Below are 27,139 nucleotides of genomic sequence, written 5' to 3' on the forward strand. Positions count from 1 at the left end.
GTGGGATTTTGTAAGACGGAGCGAAAAAAAAAATATTGAGTACAAAAGTTGATGTCATTGTAATGAGTTCATGCAATATAATTTATTTACTTGAAAAAAAAAATATTTTTTGGACTTGCATAAATAGCATGCTTTACATATGCATTTCTGTTTTTTATAATTTTTCTAATGTTTACCTCAAAGTTTAACGATACGTATAATTTATTTTTTAATTCCTGTTTATTTATGTTCATTCCCATTTTATTTATTCCCCTTTTTAGTTTTTTTATATATTTGTAAATTATTAATTCTTATTTTGCATCGAGACCAACTCTTCTTTGTATGAGGGCCGAAGAAAAAAAAATTAAATAACTATAATAATGCATAACAATCATATCACAATTTAAATTGATAATTTATATAGCAACAAATTAAATACAACTTTAGTATCTAGAAGTTGGAAGGTATGAGAAAAGAGAACCAGCTATTGGCATGTATAGTGATATATTGTATTCATTATTAGCTGGATACAGAAAGCCAATGGACAAGAGAAACCCGTTTACCTCTCCTTGCTATTTATTGATTGACCCCTTCCCATTTCCTGACCTTCGCTCTTCGCATCAAAATACACCTCGCAGTTCGCCAACTACTCTTCGTGAGTTGAAAGAATGACTCGCATACACAATGTTATACTTAGGTTAAGAAGACCTTTAAACATAAATATTGTACAGCCTAATGATTTAGGAACACCAGTATTTTTTTCTTATTAAGAGTTTATTATCTAATGACCACTCCATAAAGAAACAGTCGCTCAGAAAGGTAACGTCAAGGCAACCGAGAAAATGTCTTAGGGAAAATAACATCAGGGGTGTAGCGTGATATGAACTAGATAAAAAATATATATATTTTTTATATTTTATATTATTCAAGTTATTGAATATTTCCAAAAAATAAATAAACTCGATATCATACCAAATTAGAATATTTGTTGTAGGTAATTAGATGTTTTGATACAATAATTTCAATCTTATCCGTTCGGAATTGTAATTCTGACAGGCCATGATGTATCATCCGTTTCTTCACATTCCCATCATAATTCTAGTTCCATGGTCTTTCATTTTTTTTTTTTTTTTACGTAAATAATTAACATTAATAGCTGGTAAAATGTTAGCTGTAATTATTATTTCCAGTGTGAAGTATATTGAATCTAGTGGAAACATAATGAATGGGGTAAGGGCTTTCACCTTAGTAATGCAGATGTTCACAATTCCGAATGATAAGGGTAAGCTCCAGCTTGTTGAAATATTATATCTGCTGTATTAGGGTTCGTTAGATCCAGAAGGTGGGGTTTATATGTAAATTTTGTTTACTAGTTTTGTAAATAGTTTCTATTGTGTTTTCTTTTGTATGTGGGTACGAACATATAAAAATCAAAAATGGTAAAAAATATTTTTTGTAACAAAAAAACCTTAAAATTTCAGGCCTTTTTAGGTTTTTCTACTATAGTTCCTAAATGGTTCATCATAGCGAACAAATTGCGATATTATTCTACATTGAATAAATACCAAAACTTAATAATTCAGTCAAGCGGCATGGTCATAAACCACCCCTACAGCCTATTCTTGCAGTAAGAGCACAGTTACCTCGTAAGAACATTACATAGACAAATCTCTACAACTTTCCTTAGGAAAACAATCCTGACACTTCTCTAACCCACTCACCAGCTATGATGAGATTGCTTTTTAGTTATGAGGTACCGTTTAGTAGTTATATGAGAATATACATAGAAAGTCCCTAAATGTAGGGGTTTAAGCATTTTTATTTTTTTAAGCACTTTTGTTTTTAATATATTCGTACCAGTAGATGCAACTAGATAAATAAAAGCCGAACATTTATTTTAAATGTGTGTGTCAGCTCCCTCTAAGGTATTTCCGAAAGTGATACGACCAACATTATATATCTCGTCAAATCCATAGCTATCAGTGCAATCCGTTTGTTAATAGGTATTTCGTTTATTCATAATAGACCTGCAGGTATAGAAGTTTATTAATCTCAAAGTAGCGTCCACTATTTGATTTTTATAGGGTTTAAACATTTTACATTTTGAAATATCCTCCTCGGTTGCCAGCTAAAAGCTATAAGTTTATCAAGTTATACTTCTACTAGAATTAAGTTAGTATAAATTTTACTGAGTGATTGAGAAAGAATATGTAATTCGCTGCCTATTAGCGAATGAAAGAGTCACATATTCTATAGAATTTAGATTCGAGATGTAAGGTACTCGGCAATAACACAAAATTTGATGTTAACAAGTTTAATTTCATACAAAATTTCAAAATTGGAAAAAATGATTGTTCTTGCATATTTAATTTTGACCAAATTACTGACCCAATTATTCCACACAGAACTTAATGTTTTTTAATTTATTATTCTATAGCCTTTTTGCTTTGTGGTACCGTTTGTGAGTCATAGGCAAAAATAGTCCAGACTATTTCGAGGTTTTGCAGTCAAAGGTCCACCCAAACTCGGATTTGTTAGCATTCCTTTTTTTTTTTTTTTTACAAGAAAAAATTAATTAGAATTCCAGAGTTAGATAATGTATTTTTTGGGATTTCTTGGTATGGTGAGATAGATTCGTAGATGTGCAAGGCCTGAGAGCTGGGTTAGGTTTAGGGATATTCTTGCGAAAACAACAAGTTAACTAACAACCCGCTTGTAGCATTCGTATTTTATTAATCCTTAATGATTATTACAGACAGCTTATTTGACATGTGGAGAGAATTGACAGCGGTGCGGTGAAGACCGCTCATGAGTGAAATTTATTTTGTTGTCCCAAAGATTCGGCCCGAATTTCAGGTATTCTTCAGGGCTAACTACATACAAAATAACAACCATAATAGAATAAATTAAAAACAGCATAACAGTAATTCATAAATAAACTCAAATCAATCCTTCTATGTCACTACTCATCACAAAATGAAATCTTTCTTCCTTACCACTAGGCCTCGGATCTTTATTTATTTCAAAATGGCAAACATTTTAAGATAATATTTAATACATTAGTTGAATTAATTATTTAAGACGCAGTATATTTATTGACAATAATTATAAAATTCACAATAAACCAAGTTTTCATTAAAAAAAATAAATAAATTCACACTGCTTGTCACTTTTTTTCTCGAAACAAAGCTTTATACAACGAAAAGCTTCTTTCAACATGGCGTGATGTTGTTGTCGTTGATTCTTGCTTAAAGGCGTAAAACCCTCTGGTCATCAACGCCTAGGACATGGCGTGATGTATTTTAAGTACATCTAAACATCTCAAATGTCTACAGGGCTTCATAATGTCCAAAAAAATATTCGTTTTCCAAAAAAGAAAATTAGACCAATTCACTCTAGTTTTTAGGTTTTGTTCATTTAGAGTTATAAATTTAATTGAAAAATAAAGAAAAAAATACATATTTTTTCTCTGTTTTAATTGAAAATAAAGTTATCTCTAGAAAAAGCGAGTTAACATTCTAAAATTGTGTTCAGCATCCCTAAAACATGGATACACAAAATATATAAAAACTGTTAGCTATAAACCTTCAATCTATCTGTTATGCTATTAAAATCAGTTGGGTTATTACCTACCAGTAATGGCTGTACATTTTTGTTTTCCTTTAGTAATTTATTAACAATAAACAAATAAAATATTTACAATCAGTCGATCCGCTTTGAAATAAGAAAGACTACAAAAAAATGCTTGCTTGAGAACAAGCGGTACTAGATTATTTTAGTATTGGCATTCAGCCAAGATCCCTTATCCAGCTCCTTTTCAGCCTTTTCTGACAACATGGTTCTTGCAAGATTATGTAGTTGGTTGTCAGTACATCACTGCATTTAATCATAGCATAGTTTGTATTGGAAACATGTTTTTTATTACAAAATACGATATGTCAGTAATAAGTATTATTTTTTATCATCACAGAATTTAAAATTATTTTGAATATTTCGTTAATGTAAACAATGTTTTAGAATCATAGAGTACACTATCTATATAAAATCACATCGCAAGACAAGTCAAATGTGAATTCCTCCATATCTTAAACTTCTCAAAAAATTCTATTCTACACATACCAATATATTTATTAACGTTATAAAACAGTAAATAAATAGAATTTATTAGAATATTAAGAGAGAAAGCACACCCTAACATTCCAGACAACTGAAAGAACACTAAGAAGAACGGCAGAACAAATCGTTAATGATGTTCCTTTATATACACTAAAGAGATTTTTCACTTCCTGCTAGTGGGCAACATACTGATCGTTTTTGTCTTCGTGTCAGTATAAATACAATTTGAATAGATTCCTCCTAAGCCAATTAAACGCACCCTGGAAGTTGGCATCATCGGATATGGAACCAAGAAGTGGAGGGAGCCAACGCACAAGAAGTGGGGGCTCGGCTATATAGCTCCGAATCAAGGTCAAGGTAGTACTCCAAGACATGTGGCCATCTTCTCAGCGTCCGGCATCTTTCCGATTAGTGAGTATTTTATTAATTATTACTAATTAAATAATTACTGACTATATAATAATTATAGACTATTGAAACAATTTACAATGGGTAATTGATCCACTTTCTTTCGCGTTCCATGAATCTGCTTATGAATTTGTTTATTTTAAAAACAAAATAAATAAAATAAAGCAAAATTAACTTAATATAAAAATTATAATTTACCTACTTTATTATTTGTTAAATGTAAGTCATATTTAGTAATTTCGAATTATAGAATTTTTAATTTTATTTTGAAAACGCTTAAAAATTGTAATAATTTTTAATTAAAAGAAGTTTAATCCAACAATTTTTTCGTTTCAGATATGAACTATTATATGAATGCAAAAAACTGTTATAGGTCAAAACTACAGTTTTGAGATATTCAAAGCTTTTAGCCTTTTCTGTTAAAACTAGATTGTCATAAACATACTAAACTGTTTTAAATTATTTGAAATTAATGCACTCAGTAATGGATTAAATAATTATTTTGTGATAAAAATTATTTTTGAACAGAATGATTTAAACCACTTTTGCTCTCAACGACTCAATGGTACATTTTCCTTACTTTAGAAAGCAGGTTTAACACAAGTTTTCCTCTAAATAAAAAGTGCTCTGATTTTAAAAAACAAGTTACCCCCCTTACAATTTCTATGGCTAAAACATCAATAACCAAATTTTGAAGTTTCAAGCTATAATTTTTGCAAGCAAAACCAACGATGTTCTCAGAAAGACCTGTAACTACTGTATTTTTTTTTATAAGACAACATTATATTCCTACCAACGTTTTTGGAAACTTTCAGTTTCAAATTAACAGACACATATTTCTTAATTTTGAATTTAGATATTGGTTGTTGTTAACCCCAGCCAAATAATCGATAATGGGGATATTTATCTATATCTCTACTTAAAGTAAAAAACTGTTAAATAAAAATGTAAAATACCGCTTGTTTACGCTTTGTTGTAAAAAAATAATAATTATTATAAAATATAAGAAGATATACACATAATGTACTTTACTTTTGAGGTGCAAAAATAGATGATCTGATTTATGGAAGCAAAATCTTATCTCATAAATGCTTATTTTTTAATTTTGTCTTAATAAAAAAATACACTTCGCTCCTTTATGTATATACATATATTATATGCTATATGACCTTATATAGATAATTGAACTTATGTAAAATGTAAACAGATGATCAGAGTTGTGGCTAGAAAAAAAAAATACTTTTCAACCATTCATTGCAGGCCAACATTTTTGCTCACACTGCCGGTGTTTTCATCAGAGCGTGATGGGAGGAATTGTACTCTAGTAAACTAAATTATTTTCAAATTCAAGTTTGTAAATAGTTTATTTTTTTTCTTCGACACAACTCTGGCAATCTTCTATCTGATGTATAGTTGCAAATATAAGCATATTAAAGTTTACATTAATAGTAATTATTTTGCAATAGTCATTTAATTTCATAATTTATATTTGCTGATTTATTATTTTTATAATTGATTAACATTTTTAAAGCTTGGGTAGGTTGCAAAATATATATATTTTTTATAGAAAAAATAGAAGTTTGAAATCATTTTTTTTTTTTTAATTACGAAATCATTTAAATACAGGTTATGTATGAATATGATATCTGATATGATGTTTGATATGTTGGGGGGTGTATATTTTAAAACATTATAAAAGCTAAATTATTAACTTAATAATCTGTTAGTATTATTATTAGGTTCAAAGCATTATTACGTCAAAATAAAAATAAACATCGGTCAATTTTTTAGTCTCACATGTTTTTCTATCAACGTTCACTAATTCTCAAAAAATATTGTTCTATTTATTACATCTGGTTGATGAAGTCGAATGAGTTAAAAGACAATTGTAATTTTTACATATAAGAGTAAGAAAATAAAATTATACCCTATGTATGAATCCATGGTGAGATTTAAATTTCTAAAAAAATTTGAATTAAGTAATTGAAGTTACTATTATAATTTAGTAATATTTATTAATTTAGAAACAATTGTTCTTAATATAGTATTTTTGACCTAATTTTTAAACGATGTAATCCATTTCAAATTATTAAAAATAAATTTCTAAAATATTAAACTTTAAATCCAATTTAAATCCCTACAACTACCTTATATAGAACCTATATTCAAAGCAGAGGCGACTAGGCGACACAGATGAGATGAAAGCTGCTTCGTGTTTTAAGTCAAGTGTCCCGTGCTCTCACTTTCATTTCTTGTTGTGAGGTCGATTTCGTTCTAGACTACTGTTCTGTTTTAAATATCATGAAGTCCTAAGGAGCTAGAAGCTTACAAAATATAATATATAGATTGTTTTGTTTTCTCATTTTTTTTATTGTACTTATTTTTATGTAATCTGTTTATCAATATAAATTATTACGATCAGATCATTCAATAACCATCTGTATGTATCCAGCAATATTGTTTGAATACTTATTTAAAAGAGTAAAAAAAAATAATCACACATTTGTTTCGATTTTCCATAATGAAAAATACCACAGATTCTTATATTGACTTTTGGTTTAAAAATTATTTTTGTAACTTTTTTTTTTTATTGTATTTTCTAAAATTTCATAGAGCATTTTGTTTAAATTAAGATTCAAGATTTTAATTTTAGCAAACGCCAAATGATCTATTGATATACATCAATTGACCCACAAATGTACATATAAAAACTTTGAAGTGTCAGGGGTGCTGTTACCAGACCAACGGTTGATCGCGAGTTTATCCAATAATTAAGTGTACCAACCTAATGAGGCTGAGTGAACCCAGGATCGCTTTCGAACCTAAAGGGTTGACTTACGGCTGCAGTAGCATCAATTGTCAAAACCAGATTCGAATCCAGGTCTTAGCAGTTATTAGCCCAGTACCTTACTGCTGAGCCAACTCCCTCCCCGTATACATATACTAGTGTGTTTTCATGCAACTACTTCTAGTTAATGTGATGTTAGTTCTATTACAATGGCATGATACAGACTTGTAGAGAAACAAGACCTTGGTAGCATTCTAAAGCGAATAATAATAACTCTTACATTTTAGTTAACTCGCATATGATATGCATGCTTAAGATATTTTCGTTTCATTTCAAGCGTCAATAAATCAAGTAGTATAACTAAAATATAATTAATCTATTCCGCAACCAAATAAAACTATCATTGAACAGTGTTGATGTTTATTGCATTTTCCTAAGCCTGGAATATTCTGATCAGATTATCATTCAATTACCAGTAATTTTTGTTATTATTACGTGTGAAAATCACGACTTAACTGAACAAAAGAATAATTTTTAGTGAAAGTGATAAAAAAGAAAGGAAAAACTCCTTTTTATTCATAATTTTCAAATTGAAATAAATTCATAATTCATTTTCCTTTAAGCCATTAAATCGATCATTGTTCATGCACTATCCGATTCCAAGGTTATATCACTTATTTCAATAATCAAACTCCAAAAAGCAATATAAAAATATACAATTGAAGAAACACCAACTTGAAACATTAAAAACTAAAATTACACCACTTAAAATCAGTAAAAAAATAATTATCATTATGTTGTTACCCAAACAAACACTCACACACCAATAAAATTAATTGAAACATAATTCATGGAATTATACAATGCCATCTAGGTTTCTCCTTTCAAAACATCCAGAGGGTGCGCCATGTTTTCACGATTTGGTGAAACTGTTTTTTATATCCTTACAGATCTGGTTCTCGTTGATATCTCATGAATATGATGAGATGAAAACAAGATTAGGATATTTTTAGTAACTTTGCACGGCTGATAGTTCCATAATACTGGTCCCGATTAAAAGTCTTGGAAAATGTTTATATTTTTAAATTGATTGTGCAATATTTTATAATAATAAGATTTTGGATTGAGGGAATCTATTTGATACTCCATAAAAATTATTTTACATGGGTTATCATTTTTCTTTGATAATGTAAAATAATGTCACTGATGAAGTCTAAAATATATTATTAAATTATTATTAAGAAAATGAACTTTAGTTATCTAGAAAAAATAATAATTAATAAATAAATATGATATCATAACAATTTTCGTATAATACATAAAAATAGTGCTTTGATGTAATATATTGCTATGAACTCGATATTAGTTGCCGAATATTCTACTTTAAAATGTTTAAATATCATTCAACCATGGGATAATTTAGATGATGTTGACCACCTTCTTTACGAAATACAATATGATTGAGAATTAAGTGTCTCTAAAAATGTAAACTCCATTAAGTATTAATAAGTAGTTACATTTCTTTACAGAATAAAATTTGCAATTTGGTCATTGATTGTTTAGTCACTGAATTTCCAATATTTTTTTTTGTTTATAACGCTTGATAGATAAACCGCACCTTTACGGAAGCTTTGTGTTCATGAAGAAAATGAAAAAAAAAATTATTATCTCAGATTTATAAATTTTCACTTGCCTTTTACGTTATATATATCAAGGAAAAAAGTTGCTTCCTTGAATAAATTTTCAGACATTGCGCAAATTGGTACCTATTTCACCCGATATCGATTTTATCTAATTAGATTGTCTGCTTTCGTGCGTAACTGTATTTTCATCGGAACATGTATTTTTCAAAAATGGCTTGTCCGATTCGTCCCGAATTTAGAGGGAAGTTGGATATTAGTATGAAAATTTTCAGTAATCATTTTTTCAAATTTCATCTGCTACTTTCTCCTAACCTGTTTCAAATATATTTTTCTTGACAGGCATGTTTCCAACATAGTTCCACCCACAGGTTTTATCCTCAAACGACAAATTAAATTTTAAATTTATTAAAAAATAAAAATAATAAACTTTAGCCCCCTCTTAAAATGCATTAACCAACTGAAGAAAAAGAGGCTTCCTTCAATCTCGTTTTCATCATGACTTAATCCCCACGCACCCATGGGGCTTAGAAGAAAAAAAAAATAAACCTCGTTTTGAGAATATAAAAACCTAACTAATTATTTACCTCAAAACCTCGACCACCACACTCATGTTTTAAAACGATACCCAGTTCAGAGAAAAACATAATCCCAACACAGAGCATATGTGAACTACCAAACTATAATTTAAAAAAATAAATAAGAAACCAGATGACTGGATGAATAGTTAATAAATTAGAAAAACTCAAACTATATTAATAAAAAAGCACAGCAATTAATTACAATGCACTAAAAGTATATGGGATGAACACCATTACAGCATAAAAAATTGGTTTTTTGTTCCTACCTATCTAGTACAAATTTTGAGGAGGCTATACCGGCCTATGTGCTTCACAAACCTTTTTTAAACAAATCAAAAATCTAAAACAAATTTCAAAACAGTTCTTATATATCAAACTCATCAATTTTGGTTCCGGACCAATTAACTAAAATAAAAAGGTTATTTATCAAATTGTATTTAAAGTTCAGCAACAGTATTCGGTAAACCCAATTGATTATTATTAATTTTTTTCCTCTCATTGATTGTTTATTTATTTATCCTAAATTTTTATTTAGTTATAAATGAATATATGTATATTTAGTCCAAAACTACCCAAAAAAAAAACCAACTTCCTTAGTATCATACATCTTTTCCAAAATTATGGGAGAAAAATGTTTTACATACTTTTTCTTGGGATTTTAGTAACACGACACTGTGCTACTATTACTATTAATGCTTAGCGAATAGAGAATAATAATTTAATAGCGAGGACACAGATTAAGGTAACTATTTCATAAATAAATGCCCGTTGTTCTGTTAGCGATATCTTATAAGCCGTTGGATAAGTGATAGTTACTAAAAGGGCACTTGCTCTGTGATGGGACTGTCCTTTTCAGATGTGCGACCGTCCTCGGAGATCGAGGACAGAGAGAGTCCTGAAGCAGGTACCGCTAGCTCACTTTCACCCTCAGCTCGGAATCTAATGGTCGCCCTGTCCTATGCTGATGTAATAAAGTTTAAACTTTCATTAGAATATCGATAGCCACATTTAATTGAAAAACAAAAGAAATACACTTTAAAAAAAAGGTGGATTATAATTAAAACGTACAAAACGTTCTTCACACACATTTCAACAACTGTAAAATTGTCTTCAAGGACCAAAGGATTGATATAACCCCTTAAAAATTTCATTTTGGTATTCTTACGTCGTTAAGTCCTACAATCTCTTTAATTATGTCCAATTTCAAATTAACCAAACCAATCCTCTAAACTTTTAATTCATAGAAAACAAAGAAAAGCGTCAATGAGACTACAATCGGGACCTATTTGAACATACGAAATTGAGATTTAGACCTTCCAGAAACAATAGAAATCCTCCCTAGTCCAAACCCAAATACAATCATCAATATTTTTTTATAATGCCACATATGTTCCCCTACGCTTTGATATCTCATAACTATAAAAATATCAATAATAAGATTTTAATACTTGAAAAACTATTTTTAAAAAGGATCATTCTAGAGATATCTAGTCTTCACCGCCACTTTTTAAGATATCTGTATATTTTTTGTGACATCTATAATTCTTTCGATACTTCTCTAAATGAATGAAATAATATATTTTTTTATTTAAATTGCATAAAAATTATTATAACACAGTTAAGGTGAAGAAATAAAAGTATCCATAAATACTTTACTATTCCATATTTTGGAGTTTCATTAAATTTTTCCTTTATAAATTCCATTTCCAAACAAAAAAAATCTCAGTCCATAGATAATGAAGATCGCATCACAATCAACCAGGAATATTCGATAATGATCCAATCTAAAAATAAAAGAAACTGAAGCTCTTCTTTCAGAGAAAACTTTTATTTTTACAAATGGATAAACAATTTCTATATTTTAGTATTTCTTATTTATTTTTTATTGAAATTTTGAAGTTATAGCTGCTTTAATCACTAAGTGTCAGACTCTTATTGTCTTGCTAGGCGCCTTGAAAGTCTTTTAAGTAAGAGGTCAGTGAGTCACAATATTAACGTGAAGGTATAGAAATACATTTTTTATGTGATATAATTTTTTTTTAACATTTTGTATTAAGAAATAACACTAGCTGTCACACTCAATGGTAATATGTATTAAGACTGTAAGTATCACATATATATATATATATATATGATACTTATTAATATTTATTTATGATACTTAATTAATAATTTTTCTTTGTGGATCTTGAGGATCAATCAAAATAACACAACTTTATGTAGGCGGTATTTAGCAACTTTATTGTTTGCATAGTCATGCAAAGTACCTATTATGGTGTGTTCTACATAATGATCCAACTAGCTCCAATACCTGGAGTTAGTTGAATCACAATAAAAATTGGTATGACTATGCAAATAATAAAGTTACGAAACGTCGGTTAAATAAAGTTGTGTTATTGACTGATCCTCAAGACCCACAAAAATATATACCTACAGCAATAAAAAAAAAATTATCAATATATATAATTAATTTTAACAAAACACGAATGAATAAATAAAGGAAATAATAATCAAAAAAATGTTAAAAACAAAGATAATATAAATTAAAGTCCAGGCACTGAATAAATTTTTCCTTTTTTTTTTTTTTCTCAAACTTGTTACATCAAGAAAATGAGGTCTGCCACCGAACCATTGTCTATCAATTTTGAGATCTAAAGAATTTCAATATCTAAAATTTCCTTCGAAAAACGTAAATTAAATTTGTTCTAAATTAAATTGACAATTCTGATTTAAAAAAGGGCTATTTTCACTCATTACTTGTAATTTTTAAAACTTATTTTACTGAGTTGCTAATGTTTTATTTCAAAATATTACGATTTATTGATGAAAAATAAGAAAGAGACTGAGGCGTGAATAATATCAAAATTCAATTTCAAAGGGTTTACAATTATTAAAATTATTAGTTAAATTAATATTTAAAAAATTGGATTACAGAATTCCTTTTAGAATCAATAATTGTTGTAGTACGGAATCATAGCCTGGCTAACATTGCAAATGCGGTTGTTGCAATCATTATGCGACTAATGATATGCAATACCGATCCCGACGATATTGATACTTCACGCTGCAGCGAACACGATTCTTGGATAAAGACATTTCAATTTGCGGCCACTTCTATTGAAGTCACTTCCTAACCACAAGGCAAGACCAAACAGACAACATGCCGGTTATGAAAACGACCTTACGTATCGCCCATTGATTGTGAAATCTTCCACTTCTTCTTGGGGAAATTCACCCAACATCCCCTCCGTGACTGAAGGAAAATTATGTCTTAACTTATCGATACGGAACTCTCACATTTTACCTTTATGTAACGTTATTAATTGACTTGTAGATTTTTTTTCTTAAATTTTCTGGTTGATATGAAATAAGATTATGCTAGCCTAAAAGTTTTCCAGAATTGCGTACTGTCAAATTTAATGAAAAAATCGCGCCATTGTTGAATAAGGCAGAAACCTAACAATAATCTAAGAAAATCTCTTCGGAAAATTCCTTTGAAAAACTTAAGTGGAAAATTCAAATGATATGGCTAAATAAATGGAATAAAAATAAATAAAAACTTAAGGAGTTGAAGGAACTTATGAAGAAGAAATAATAAATTCACCTTTAATTGCAACAAAATTAGCAAGGAACTATGTATGCCTCCTGAAATAACAATTTTAAAATGATATATTTTAATTCTTGAAATCATCAAAATTATTTTTATAAGTGTTTCACGTGACTATTGTATATGAATGCCTAATTTTTATTTTATTTTTCGATTAGTTATTTATTTTATTATAAAGTTGTGTATATGTTATTCAATTATATAACAATTGGTATTCAGTACTTTCATTATCAGGATTATCCAATGAAAAATATATATTTTTTAAAGTTATTATATTTATATAATAAATATGCAACACAGTTGAGCAGCCTCTTTCAAGTTTTTTGAGTCCCCTCTCCTTCTCTTTTATATATTTGTGTTTATAATACACCTACATAACTAAAAAAAAACAATAAAATTAAAATTCAATATATTACTAAAAGCTAATAAATTTAGATATCCACTTCTGTAAAGTAAATGTTTATTTTTTAAAAACGAAAATTCTACATCAAAAACATTTATTCAGTTTATTTCAAAATTAAAAATTTTCCCTGTAAAATCCATTTTAGCTGTTACAAATCGACATTTTCAATAAAAATTTAAACTTATTAACATGAAATGCTCTTACTATAATTTGAAAATTAAAACATTCTAAAAGTGGATATATCGATTTTTGACAGGAAATTCTTCATATACGTTCTTGGATATAAAACTAGTGAATCCTAGGTCTTATTAATAAAATGTTTCATTGCCGTAGTCTTTTTTTCTTTTTTTGGATACTTACTGTATTTAGATTTTTAAAACATATTCTTATTACATGACAGTGTATGCAATAATTTCATAAGAAAGAGGCCCATATTATAAATTAAAAATTGAACATAATTCAGTGGATTGTTTAGATAAATAGCAAAAAAAAAAGTTTCCAGACTTTTTTTACATAATTTTAACAAGCATAGATTTAATTATTTATTTGATCACCTAAAATATAAATGTTACCACTTTCCATATTTACTCAAGGTACGTATGTATTATCCCATCAACCCTACATTTACTTTTATTAATAGTATTTTTTTATTCAGTTCATATCGGGGTCTAAATCCCAATAAATACTAATCAGTTTATGGTGAGAAACAGAATATATAATCGCACGGATGATACGTAAGTATGCTATTGGAAATAGTATTACAGTCGGAAGAAAGATGAAAGATTTGCGCCAATTGTGATTACAAAATGAACCTATACAAGTGTAAAAGGATTCTGTCCATAATAGGAGGTCTCGCAGTCTGCCGGACAAATACTAAAAATGACAATTTTTTTTTTATTTGCTGGAACAAGCAAGATAGTAAAAAGAATATTCAATTTAATTTATGGATTTCATAACTGTCGTTTAACGTATTGTTCGTAAAATCATTCCATCATTAACAAAAGTTAAACGTTGTACTCACCAGGATTTTAGATAGCACTAATGTCCATTATCTTAACTGATCTTCATGTTTATTCCAGAATAATTAAGAAATAAGGAGAACAATATTCATTAACGATGATTCCTTTTGTTTATTTTTCAGGGATGCGGAGTCACAATTGTCCTAGTAGCGGCACTCATTGCTAAAGAAGTTGAGGCCAGGTAATATCTTTATTCAAGGTCAAATATCTAGTAAATATTAATTTAATAACACTGATTGGCGATATTTGCTAATTCAAATGTTTTATAGTTGAATTTATTATAAACCATTAAACTAGGTCGCAGGATTATATATCTGCTAGTCATTGAATAACGGACTTACATATGTTTATCAACAATTTTTTGATCATAAAATCATCAATATTTAACTTACAGTTTTTTTTTTTTCCTAGGTTACCTCCTAAATTACTGAAGGTAGCTTCTGGCACCAGAAAGGCACTTTACGCCCGTGGTTACGGATACAGTGTTATCCCTATTCCACAAAAGATCCTACTGCAGGCGAATTTCGCTAGACGGGAGGTTCATGGTAAACGACCTCCGGTAAGGTCCAAGCGACCCCCAAGAAGAAATAAGAGACCTCCACCGGAATACGCCTCAAGGTATAAGGACTACAGGCCCGGCAGGAAGCGACGGCCGTTAATATATGCCGGTCCTCCAGAATACCACGAACAAGAGCTAGATGAAGAATTAGATTACGAGGATCAATCTAACAAAGATTACGATGACTTCGTTTCAAAGCATGCTGAATTGTATGCTGATGGTTATAGCACTAGGAAAAAACCGAAGAGACCTCGTGACGAAGTAGCTGCATATACAGAAAATTCCGAACCAGTTTACGTAAGAAAACCACCGTCAAGATGGAGAACATCAACGAAACTTTATTCAGCGGCCATCGGGGCAAGACGACCTCTACGACAGAAAGACAAATTCGAATACGAGGTTGATGAGGGTGACAATAACTTTTATTATAAGCAAAAAGATCGAAGAAAGAATAGATACGAGGGTAAGTATAGAGGAGAACGTTATAGGGAACCAGAAGAAGATGACGAAGAGGCCGAGGAAGAAGACAACCAACATAGATATCAATTACCAAAGAAAAATCCGGTGAGGAATTGGGATCCAGATAATGTTTACCACGACAGGTATTATGACTTAAAGCAGGAAAAAATAAGAAGAGCAGTACAACCTCCACGAAGTTATTCAAACCAATATATACCGGGTAATAATAGATGGAGAACAGAAAGTGAAAATGAGGACGATAGACCGAGGTGGTATGCAAATAAAAATGAAAGTCCTAAACGAAATCCTCCTTTTGATACAAACAAGTGGACATCCCCTCCTGACCAGCATCCGTGGAGTGATCCCGGGCAACATTACACGTGGTCAATACAAAACCAGAATTTTCAAGGAAGTCAGAGATGGAAGGAACCCGGAACAGTAAATGACGGAAGGTGGAGTGACGGTAAAGAAAACGTGGAAGTGAAAGACACAGATATAATAACGAGTCAGAATGCGGATAAATGGGTAACAGAGCGGACAACAGAAAGTCCTAAGGAGATACAGGACTGGATGAAAGAGCACTCGGTAGGATACGAGATTGAATTGGAAGGAGGGCAAAAGAAGAAAAGATTGGAAGGAGACCCCGATGTTGTTTACGGGCAGGCAGGGAATTCAAAACCGAGAATACCCGATATCAGATACGGGCAAGGACTGGAAGTCGCAGGCAGAAACGGCTGGGGGCAGAACTACCAGAGCTGATGGAAGAGCAAGGCTTGTTTGGTCATTCTAAATGAGTTATTTGCAAGATAACTGGTTAAATGGTGAGAGTACAAAAGTGGTGAAATAAATTTGAAAGAACTTCTATAAAAGAAGGAAGTAAAGGGTTCTTTTAACGATCAATAATATTAAAATTCAAAAACATTGAACATAAGAAATCTATTAATAATAAACATCTATCCTCATCTAAGAAAACTTTAGTTACAATAATCACTAGTTTATAGCCTTCAGTTAAAAAAAAAACTTGCTGTCTAATGTTGGAATGAAATTTTTGTACAATTTAACGAAATTATTTATCCAATGCGTATCAGTTTTCTTATATTATTTATTCTAAATCTGCCTCATGTTTAGAAAAACTGTAACATTTCTATTAATTACCATTAGTTTAATGACAGCTTATTAGTAGTACAAAAACAATTCCAGGTCACAATATTGATCCTGAAACAACCTTGGAGTGATACTAGAGCTGTTAGTAACCAATATTCGGCTCCTGCTTGTCCTTGAGTAACTGTTAGGATAAAACTCTATTTTTCAGCCAGCTAGAAAATACTTAAATATTCATATACACTGACCTTTTTATGAGAAATTATTTTAATGAGTAGCAGTTATGACTTCCCCAGGATAGGGTTTTGCCTCTAAAGTAATCTAGGTAATCATGATATCGATTATCTAATTTTAAGTTTGCATATTTCATTATCCATCTCATACAACAAGTATGTTATTTAATGATAACAATAAGTGTCAAGTATTTTATGAAACTATAAGTGATATACTTACATAGAAGTTTTTTCATTGCTTTATGCTTGTAATACTTGGACAGGGAGATTGTTATGAATATGCATTCTAAAGGCAAGCGATTACGACGGTTGTGTGTAACCTACATATCGATCCGTGCAAATACAGCCTACGGCGTCCGTCTCATTTATCTTAGTCACTGCCAACAAAAGGGATTTGCGAAAAAAAATATTGAAAAATGTCTTACCATAGCCTGACCCGATTTGTAACAATATGTAAATACACCAAAGTGAATTTAATTATTTAAAATGTAAATACTATTTATATTGGAAATAAAATTAATGATATCTCTGTATTATTATTGTAAATAAATGAAGTATTTATTAGGATTCCTACATTTATTTTGTTTTGACGTAAACAACCCTTTAGCCCTCACATTGTCACAAAGTTGTTTTAAGTAATATTTCAAATGAAAACTAAGTTATGTAGATTCAACCAAATTTTAAGAAAGGTCTGAATCATAACTGGCTAAATTCCTGAACAACATAAACAGTGTTACATAAAAATAAGAACTAATAGGAACTGAATTTATCAAAAATAAATAATATATATTCCCTCCCTGTTTTTGTATTGTTACGAAGAGAGGAAAATCAGCAAAAGAACATTGAAGGAGTTTTATCGATAACTGATAAGCTGAATGAAGAACTTACGGAGGAGGGATGTTGTAAATATTAAGAATTTGTAAAAGAATTAAGATTATTTATAAGTGGCGCTTTTTGAATTTTTTTTTCCAAAGATGTACTGTGACGTTCACTAAACTTAAGAAGTAAAAACCAGTATCGCCGTTTGGAAAAAAATTATATAATTCATAGTTATAATTTAATAGTTAATTTTTTAACACCGTTTATTGAATAACTAGTACATTATTACGAATGTAAATAATGTATTCATATATAATTCATGTATAAATAGTAAATTTATATAGAATTTACCTGTAAATTAATGAAAACAATGCGCTAGCATTTACTTAAAAAGATTTTAAGAACTTATTTTCTCATCAATAATTTGGTTTCCATTTTTATATCATTGTTTTAAAGAGCTAGTTTCCATTCCAAAGCTAACTTATCAAGTTTTCGCTTCTTAATCTCGGGAAATATGTTAAATAATTCCGATTTCTAGAATTATTTGTAGATGTATTTAGAGTTAGGCGATTACTTCTTTGATTTCACCTATCGATATATGAAATATATAGTAACGGAAATTATTGTAATCGTGCAAAGTTCAAAATTCGAGTTCTGGACGGAAATACACGTTTTGAGGTACCCTGAGAGGTTATTATTTGTGTGTGTATGTGTGTTTTGAATTCAAATTGACTTTAAAAATAATAATTGTTTACTTACATATATTATTTATTATTAAGTTACACAAGTAAGTATTCCATATCAACGAAAAAATACAATAATTTATTATTTTTTGAAGTTGTTGCTAAGCCGCTCCATAAATTAAGTTGTAATCTACATGTCGTTTCCTTAGATAAGAAAATTTTATAGAAAATTACAGGTATAATTTTATAAGAATTTATTCCTACTACACTTTCTTAACAAACACAGTTTTTTTGGGGTAATTTTGTTTGTTAGTTGTAAGTTGGGATTATTTACATTTAAATAAAGCCTTCAGAATCAACAGAAGAGGAAATAATCGCTCATTCATCTCATGAATAATCAACAGGACTCACAACTTTAATTTTTAACAACACGTTTCGTCTCTTCAACAAGGGTCCTTAAAGTACTCAAGGATCTGTACGCCTCTGTCTAAATAGTAGAGATGAAGACTTACTTGGAAATATATTTCTTCTTCATAACTGGTTGGCAAGTAACCTTGTGTTAAATATCTTATCTTTCAATAAGAATTAATTAAACATTATTCAAACTTGTATAAATTTGATCCCTCGTAGAGCTTTTCACGGTCAGTATTTACAAATCCAGTTTTTAAAAACTATTCCTTTTTCTTTTTTTAAACGTAATCATTAGGAATTACTTAATGGTACATTTTATCTGCTAATCCCTGAAATATTTGGAAAGCAATTTTTTGTTTTTGGGAATCAGTATCTTAGGAACAATTAAATGTAACAGATGTCTATAAGCATTCATTTTAAAGCTAAGTAAGTTTACCACCGAGTGGTTTCTAATGATTATCTTATTCGCTGAAAAATTCCTGGTATTTTCTGAAATATATTCATAAATTCTGATTTTACGTTTTTTAGGGGAAAAAATTAATAATCTCGTATATATGTCAATCAGCTTTGAAATTATGAAAGCTAACCAAATATACCATTCGGTAATCTCTAATAGTTACTTGAAACAGAGCTTCCATATTATTTGCCCAAATAAATTTTTTAAAAAATTATTTCTTGTTATTTTGGTTCTTATAATAAAAAAAATTGGGTTTTGATAAAATTTATTTCGGTAACTATTGATCGCAGAGCCCTAAGAAGACTGAAATTTCAGCAAGATTATACTACTAACAAAAATTCAAGATAGTGCTCAAAAAACATATTTTTTACATGCTTTTTTTTCTTACATCCTTCTTGAATCTCTTTTTCCATTGCGGTGGTATCGAGAGCAGATTAGAATGTCTGTTAACAGAAAAATTACAACAATATGGAAAATAATATCGATCTTCTAAGAAGAGGAAGGAAAACTGATGTTGACTACTTTCACAGTAGAAGCTGAAAGTAGAGTGCATTTAGAGTGGTCATTACAGAGCCAGTAGTAAAGCTCCTTCCCTCACGTAGCCAGTCCATCCGAGTCATTCAGAAATTCTCTTAAGCTCACCTCATATTTTTTAAAATGTATAGCTGCCCGGAGGTTGATTGAGTATGATGGTTGATTGTCAGATGTTTTATATATGGGCTATCGATGTCAAGACATCTATTATATAAATTTAAAAGTTTAAACAATTATTATATAAATAAATATAATTGGAAAGAAAGAGAAATTAAAAAAAAATAAACGATGCATAGAATGAGGATAAATAATAAATATTCCCAGATTCGATACAAATGTCATAAAATTGCAAAATTAGATTCTATGATTCTCTCACATACATGCTATTTCATCAATATCTATCACCATTAAGTCAAGTAGGAATTATAGAAGCTGGTTGGACATTTATTAAACAATTCTTCTTCTTCTTCTTCAATCGGCGCGATAACCCATTACTGGGCTGCTTCCACCAGTTTAATCGTGTTGAGGTAGCCACCTATAACCCTATTTTCTTGATTATTCTAATAAACAAATACCTGAACAACGCGTAAGGCATAGTGTTATACGGTAAGGCAGTTGACAAGGAAGATGATCAGATAGGATGTTACTAACGGGTGACGCTGCTATATCTCAGAGGATCTTCGTATATCCCATACCTCGTTCTACCGGGTACTATTCCGATAAACACGAGGGAGGATTGCAGACCTAGAGGGTAGCTAACTGCCAGTCATACAGGAAGATGCCTTCGTCCTGCTGGGTGCTATTCCGACATAGGCGAAGAAGGTTGTAAGCCCGGAGGGTAGCTACCCAAAATAACCATTATAACTCAGAGTCGACTATAGACCGAAACTATCTCAAGTAGAAGTTGTGGATTTACGTTCTTTTAGGATCAATTAAGGGTTTGTTTTTTTTTCCTACCTTCCATTAAAAAAGGCAAAGAAAAGGAAACTAGGTACTTGGAAAATATGTAGGTTTAGGTTATGCATCCTTTTTCTACCAGGGGTATTTTAAGGTATTAATTCTATTGTACACTGGGTGTGTAAAGGCCAAGTGCGCATTGATACAATGGTGAGCGGGGAGGGTTCGCTTTGCTGGTGGTGATAATATTAGATTTAGACTGCAGAGCCCAAACCTCTTCCAACGGTAAGAACATTCACCATGGAAACATCTCCTTGCCATCTTCCAGGTGGTGGTGGCAATTTCCCGAAACAGCGGGTTGGTGCAGACCTTCAACCCATCAAAAAATTTGATGTGTCTCCGGCCAATGTACTCCGGCACAGAGGGCAGCTGGAGTTCATCATGGAAAACAGTGTTGCTGGCCCACTGTAACGCTGTTCCTCTTACAATCTTCCGTAGGACAGAGCTCTGGAAGCTAAGTTCTGCAGTCTGTTGAGCGTGGTCTTGTACTTTTGCTTGAACAGAGGTGCACCGTAAAGCAGCGTCAACCTAATGACGGCTTTGTATATATGGAGCTTGAGCCTGAGTGAGAGCTGTGGAGATTTTATCAGGTGATAGCTGATAGAGTCGATAACTCTTTTGACGGGCCAGCTTCAGTCTCTTACGATCATGGTTTGACAATGTGAGATGACAATCGATAGTGACCCCCAGATAGAGCAAGGAGGTGGAAATCCGTTGGTCGATCTCTTCAATCCTGAAATGAGTAGGCAAGTTTTTTACCTTTTTGGTATGACATCACGATAGCGTCTGTCTTGGCGGGATTCACTCTAATTCCAACCCGCTTGAGTTCGGCAGCGATGGTGTTAGCCGCTTCTTGTGCATGTGACAGCGCAGTTGGAGCATTGATGCTGGAGGCATAGATGCCGATGTCATCCACATAGGCTGCAACCACTGCCTTCGGGTGCTGGATCGATACCACCGGGGCTTTGAAAAGCACGAATAGTATTGGTCACAGCACAGAGCCTTGGCGCACTCCACAGGTGGTAGGATCAGGAGTCGAAAAGCTCCCGCCGACCTTGCCACATGACCTCCCCAGCGCAGCCTACCAATTCTGTCATTTGTTCCAACATCAAGCTCACCAATTAACAAGTAGACTTCCCTGTTCGCGCGTCCAAGCTAAACCATCCTTTACTGGGCCGAATTAACGTTTTATACAAACTAATTTTTATAGATCTTGAGAGTGAGCTACTACCAAAATGCCGACAAAATCCAAAATAACATCTATTCTAGAAAATAACACTTGGTCTTCTTAGCTCTGCCGAAACGTCATTGGCGGTACTCAACTCGTTTGAAGGAGTAATGACCATTTTGGACAAAATCTTAAATAATTAATTAAGTAATATTGGTTAAATTACATAGTTTTTAACCATTGCAATTTACGATTCTTCATTTCCATGAATGATTTATCTGTTGTAATTAGTGTATTAGGAAACGCAAGAGAAATAATTTAAAAAATGTTTTCATAATTTAATGAAAATCAACCCCATTAAAAAATAAATTCATACACTACAAATCAGTGTTTATACTTCTCATAATATATATCTGTCTTACATAAAGTATCACAAACTTACCCAACTTAAGAAGAACTGCAAGTTTTCCAAAAAATATACCTAGGAATTGTAAAACGTTATTCATATTACACAAAAATAACTAAGGCACATGAAGAATCAAATGAAGTCACCACAAAGATACATATACGAAATGATTAATCATTTCTTTCAATCGTGCTCTAATTATTTAAATAATACGAAAACAACGACTAATTGATATAGACATAAGATAAGTAAACATATATGCTGTAAAGGTTATTAATAACAACTTGTATTTTATTTCATTTGATTGAGTGCTACCAATGAGTAGTTTCCAAACCTGTATCATACCATTAAATTTTCTAGATGTATTTTTATGTATATACAGTTGTAAATGTCAATAAATAAATAAAATTAGTTCAAAACTGTTTTGAATTTTTTTTTCATAAGGGCCAAGCCAAAAGCAATGTAATAATTATTATTAAAAGAGCCCGATTGAAGAATAGTCAGTTATTCCACTCTAATGTTTAATTACTTCAATGAAAACGATTATTAAGTTACTATTAAGTTAGTAGAGTTACTATTCAAAATCCACGGGTCTGCCAATCATGATTGTGAGTATCGGAGCTCCATATCCTCAAAACTACATACAACTCTACAAAACCATTTGGAGCTTATTTAACGAAGGATAAATTTGCTATAATATGAAACCTAAAAGAGCTTATTACGTTTAATATTAATAAATAAATATATTTATATAAATACTATATATTGTAAATAAATATATCCTTTTTTAAAAAGCAATATTTCATTAAAAATGTACTGAAAAATTAGGAATTAGTGAATATATTTTGGGAAATATAATAATAAGATGTACACATGCCTATTATCAATTTTCAAATAAATATCTTTATCTCCTTCAGAAGAAGTTTTGCCTAAGTATGACGAATATTTGATTTTTTTTTTTTATAATGCTCCTCCATGAGCGTATTGGGAAATGGTTTGTCTAATTATATTTAATGAACTGTCTTAAAATCGACTTAGGAACATTTCATACATGAACTCTAAGGTTTGATGTGTAGGAAAAGTGGCGTTTAATGTGATTTAAAAAAATTATCAAAACGAAACCTAGCAGTGTATAAAATGTATTTGTTAACATTAATTTCACTGATATTTTCTCAATTTATGGTAATAGATTACAATTAAAAGAGGTATTGCGTAAGACAAGAAATATTGATTTGTGAACTCAAATTGCTAGGCAACCTACCGTTACAACAATACCCCCATAAACGTCAATTAATTCAAATTGATATGAATTGTGAATCGATATTTTTCGAACTGAATACTTCAACGAGGAGATAATTTACAATTCAGTACAATGCAATTTACATTTGTGATGAAACTGCTGCCAACCTGGTTTCGTGAACTTCATTTTTATTTCATGCCGAATTGTAAATGTATCGTAACTACAGGAATGTAAATACAACATTTAACCCTTTTTGGTGGGAGAACAGCATCCTGGACGAGAAAATGTAGACATTTCAAGAAAAACATTGCAAATAGTTAGGGGCTCCTCTTACACGAGACTATAGTCTCCCATCCCCACAATATCAACTAATAAAAAATATCTGACGAACTGCTACAACAACCATGTAAGGCCAGTCAGACAGATAACCTTATAAAGAAATAATAAAAACATTAATAAAATAAAAGTTTTTCAATAGTGCTTATGATTAAATTACATTTCTACAAAACGTGCTTCGTCGCAAAAATATACCCTAAACAATATCTTCAAAGAATTTATCCCTTGGATCATTACACTTCAACTTCAGAGAAATAGACTAAAATTGTGCATAGCATCTGTTGATATACAATTACAAGTAGTGTAATTGTAAGTATTGGCCTCATACAATAGACCACGACCGCTATAGACCGTGTTCCAGTCATTCTTGGCGAGGCTGTCATCTTGGCTATGGTTAAGGAATCATCAGAAAATGAAACAGCTTTTTTTTTTTTTTTTTTATTACTTTAATGAAAACTATATACAATTAACAGTCAAAATTGACAAGTCTACCTATAGTTAGAGGGAATAAAAACTTACGACTGTTTCAAATCGTTCAAATAAAACTTTCATTCGGACCTCTATCTCGTTAAAGCTACCTACACCGCCAGAAACAAAACATAATTTAAGGTAGAGTAAATTTCCTAAAATATTAGCTATAACAGAGCTGTTTTACGTTCAATAGTTTTTTAAAAGCAACAAATCATAAAAAAATGTACTGAAAAATCATTATTTAGTGAGTTTAATTTGGGAAATTTATATCTCAGGAACAACGAGACGTACAGATATCTCTTATCACTCAAATTAAAATTAGTTTAAAGCCCTATAAAGTAATTTATAACATTTATAATCGTAAGAGTATTAGTTTTCTTGATATTTGCTAAAATAAATTGATTTCTAGTTGTACGGACAAATTTTATATCAAGATTCATATTCATATGCAAATATCATAAACACTACTACCTCTACGATAATAAATTTTATAAACTACATTATAGTACATTCAATTAAATTTAATTTGAGTACTGGTTGACATCTGTACGTCTAATGGTTCCTGATATATAGTTTTTCGTATACTATAGGTTTTATCCAAACAAATGGAAATCATGATGTTGTTAATTAATTAATTTATCAAACGTCATGTATTAAAACTACTGCTCATATGAAGATAGTCGTCATAAACTACCCTATAGAATTAAACTAGCTTTAATTCGAATGCTAATAGACATTTGTACGTCTTATGGTTCCTGAGATAAAGATTTCCTACAATACATTAAACTAAATACAGATTTTTCAAAATATGTTTCATGAAATGTTGCTTAATAAAAAACATAATCTCAGGAACTATTGAACGTATCTGAATATAACTCATACAATGGGTCATATTTTAGAAAATTGACTCTTCTTTAAATGATGTTTTATTGAAAATGTCCGAAAGAAAAATTCATTTTTTTTTTTAACAGTTTGAAAACGCCGCCACTTTGTATTTCCTTTAACTATACTTGGAATACTCATCAGTTTTAACTGCAATTATATGTAGTTTATATTGTAATTATTCAAACATTGGAGTGAAATTGAAAGGAATATGGTCCGGGTGCGGTCAAGAAAAACTCAAATAGTAGAAATATACTAATTTAATGAGCCAACGTTTCGCCCCACGTTGCAGGGCTTCTTCAGGGCTATTTTGACGGCAGTCAAAACTAAAATGGAGTGAAATAATTGACTTTTTTTCAGAGGGTGTTCTATCATGTACTAATGCCTGCTATTAATAACTGACTGACTAATAAAGAAGATAATAAAAGAAATTTCCTAAAATATTGCAAAATGAAGAAAAAATAAAATATTTGACATCTAGATTTGATTTAATGATACCACTAAGAATAAATAATTATTGAAAATGTTATTTTGTTATAATATAATTCTTATTCCTATTGCTATAAACAATAAAAAATATTAAGCACAAAGATTCTTTAAATTAATTTTATACTTATTGATGTTAATAAAAATACGTTGATGCGAGACGACAGCGACCGAGGAGGTCACCAGGTAGTAAGCTAGGTCCACTTTTTGTCTCCACGACCTCTGCTCAACCTCTTTCAGGGCTTAGCTCGGACAGTCTTTCATGCATAATCCTATCTCAAGAATTATAATCTCTTCTGGAACATCGTGAGCTAAACATAATAAACATTTTTTTTATATAATTCAAACTGAATATAAGTCCTATTTTTTAAATCTTTATTTTTTTTTTTACATAAGTGCTGTTTTCCTATATTTTTTTTTATCAGTGTACTGAAATTCGGGTATATAGGGTAAGGAAAAAGTATTATTTTAAAGGTAAAAAAATTGGAAGACAGAACTAAAAAAAGGAATTAAGGATTTAAAAAATAGGAATTATATTCAGTTATAACATACGTGAGTCCATTCAGATGAAATATGTCCACAAATTAATAGTAGAAACTTTGTAATATGCAGAAGAGCACGAAAACCCTAAGTTGTTTGGATGACATATTGAATAAAGTAGTAAACAAAAATTATAAATTTCCTGAAAAGAAAAAGAGTAAAGTTTATGTTCTTATTGCATCAATTTAAAGTTTCAACGATTTCTCATATACACAATACCCACTTTTATATTATTATATCAAAACTTACCTTCCCAGGTCAGGACCCGTTATCAACAAATTACAGAGCTCAGCATATTTTTCCTTTCCATTTGTATAAAATTACTTAATAATTCTTCATTTTTTTATTTCTAAAATAACATAATTTAAAAACTTATTTATTGTTTATATGAACATTTTTAAGCAAACAATTGAATCAACGCTCGTCTCAACTCTAATATTTTTACTTTTTTAATTAAAAAAAATCTGTTTTAGAGTTCTACTACTGGGTAGTTTCTCTACATCCTGTATCATATCATCATGTCATTATGATCAAATTTACTTGTTGTATTTTTTATACAGTTGTAAATATCAATAAATAAATTTTAAAAAAATCAAAAAAATTTGTACCGCTACAACCCACGAAGAGTCAGGGGTTCAGTACTTTGTAAGCAAGTACTATTACTACACCGATTAGGATAGAATCATACTCGACTGCTAGATATTCTCCGTTTAAGTGTTTCCACTTTATGAGGCTTGGTCCCGGAGGGCTCCAAAACCCACAGGGATGACTCACGACTACTGTAATAGAATAAATAATTATCTGCTACAACCGGATTCGAACCCGAGTCATTAGAGTTAGTAGCACATTACCTTAC

At 30.5% G+C, this 27,139-nt stretch overlaps 1 protein-coding gene across 1 annotated transcript; it reads left to right on the forward strand.

Annotated features, from left to right (window-relative positions):
• The first annotated feature begins 4,365 nt into the window (after window positions 1-4,365).
• On the forward strand, window positions 4,366-17,447 carry LOC106690381 (uncharacterized). The gene is made up of 3 exons (XM_014435806.2): window positions 4,366-4,506; window positions 14,664-14,722; window positions 14,953-17,447. The coding sequence occupies exons 1-3, from the start codon at window positions 4,468-4,470 to the stop codon at window positions 16,316-16,318; spliced, it is 1,464 nt and encodes a 487-aa protein (XP_014291292.1). The 5' UTR covers window positions 4,366-4,467; the 3' UTR covers window positions 16,319-17,447.
• The last annotated feature ends 9,692 nt before the right edge of the window (window positions 17,448-27,139 follow it).

The sequence above is a fragment of the Halyomorpha halys genome, unplaced genomic scaffold (assembly GCF_000696795.3).
Source record: "Halyomorpha halys isolate HHAL.00 unplaced genomic scaffold, Hhal_1.1 Scaffold1692.1, whole genome shotgun sequence".
Taxonomy (NCBI): domain Eukaryota; kingdom Metazoa; phylum Arthropoda; class Insecta; order Hemiptera; family Pentatomidae; genus Halyomorpha; species Halyomorpha halys.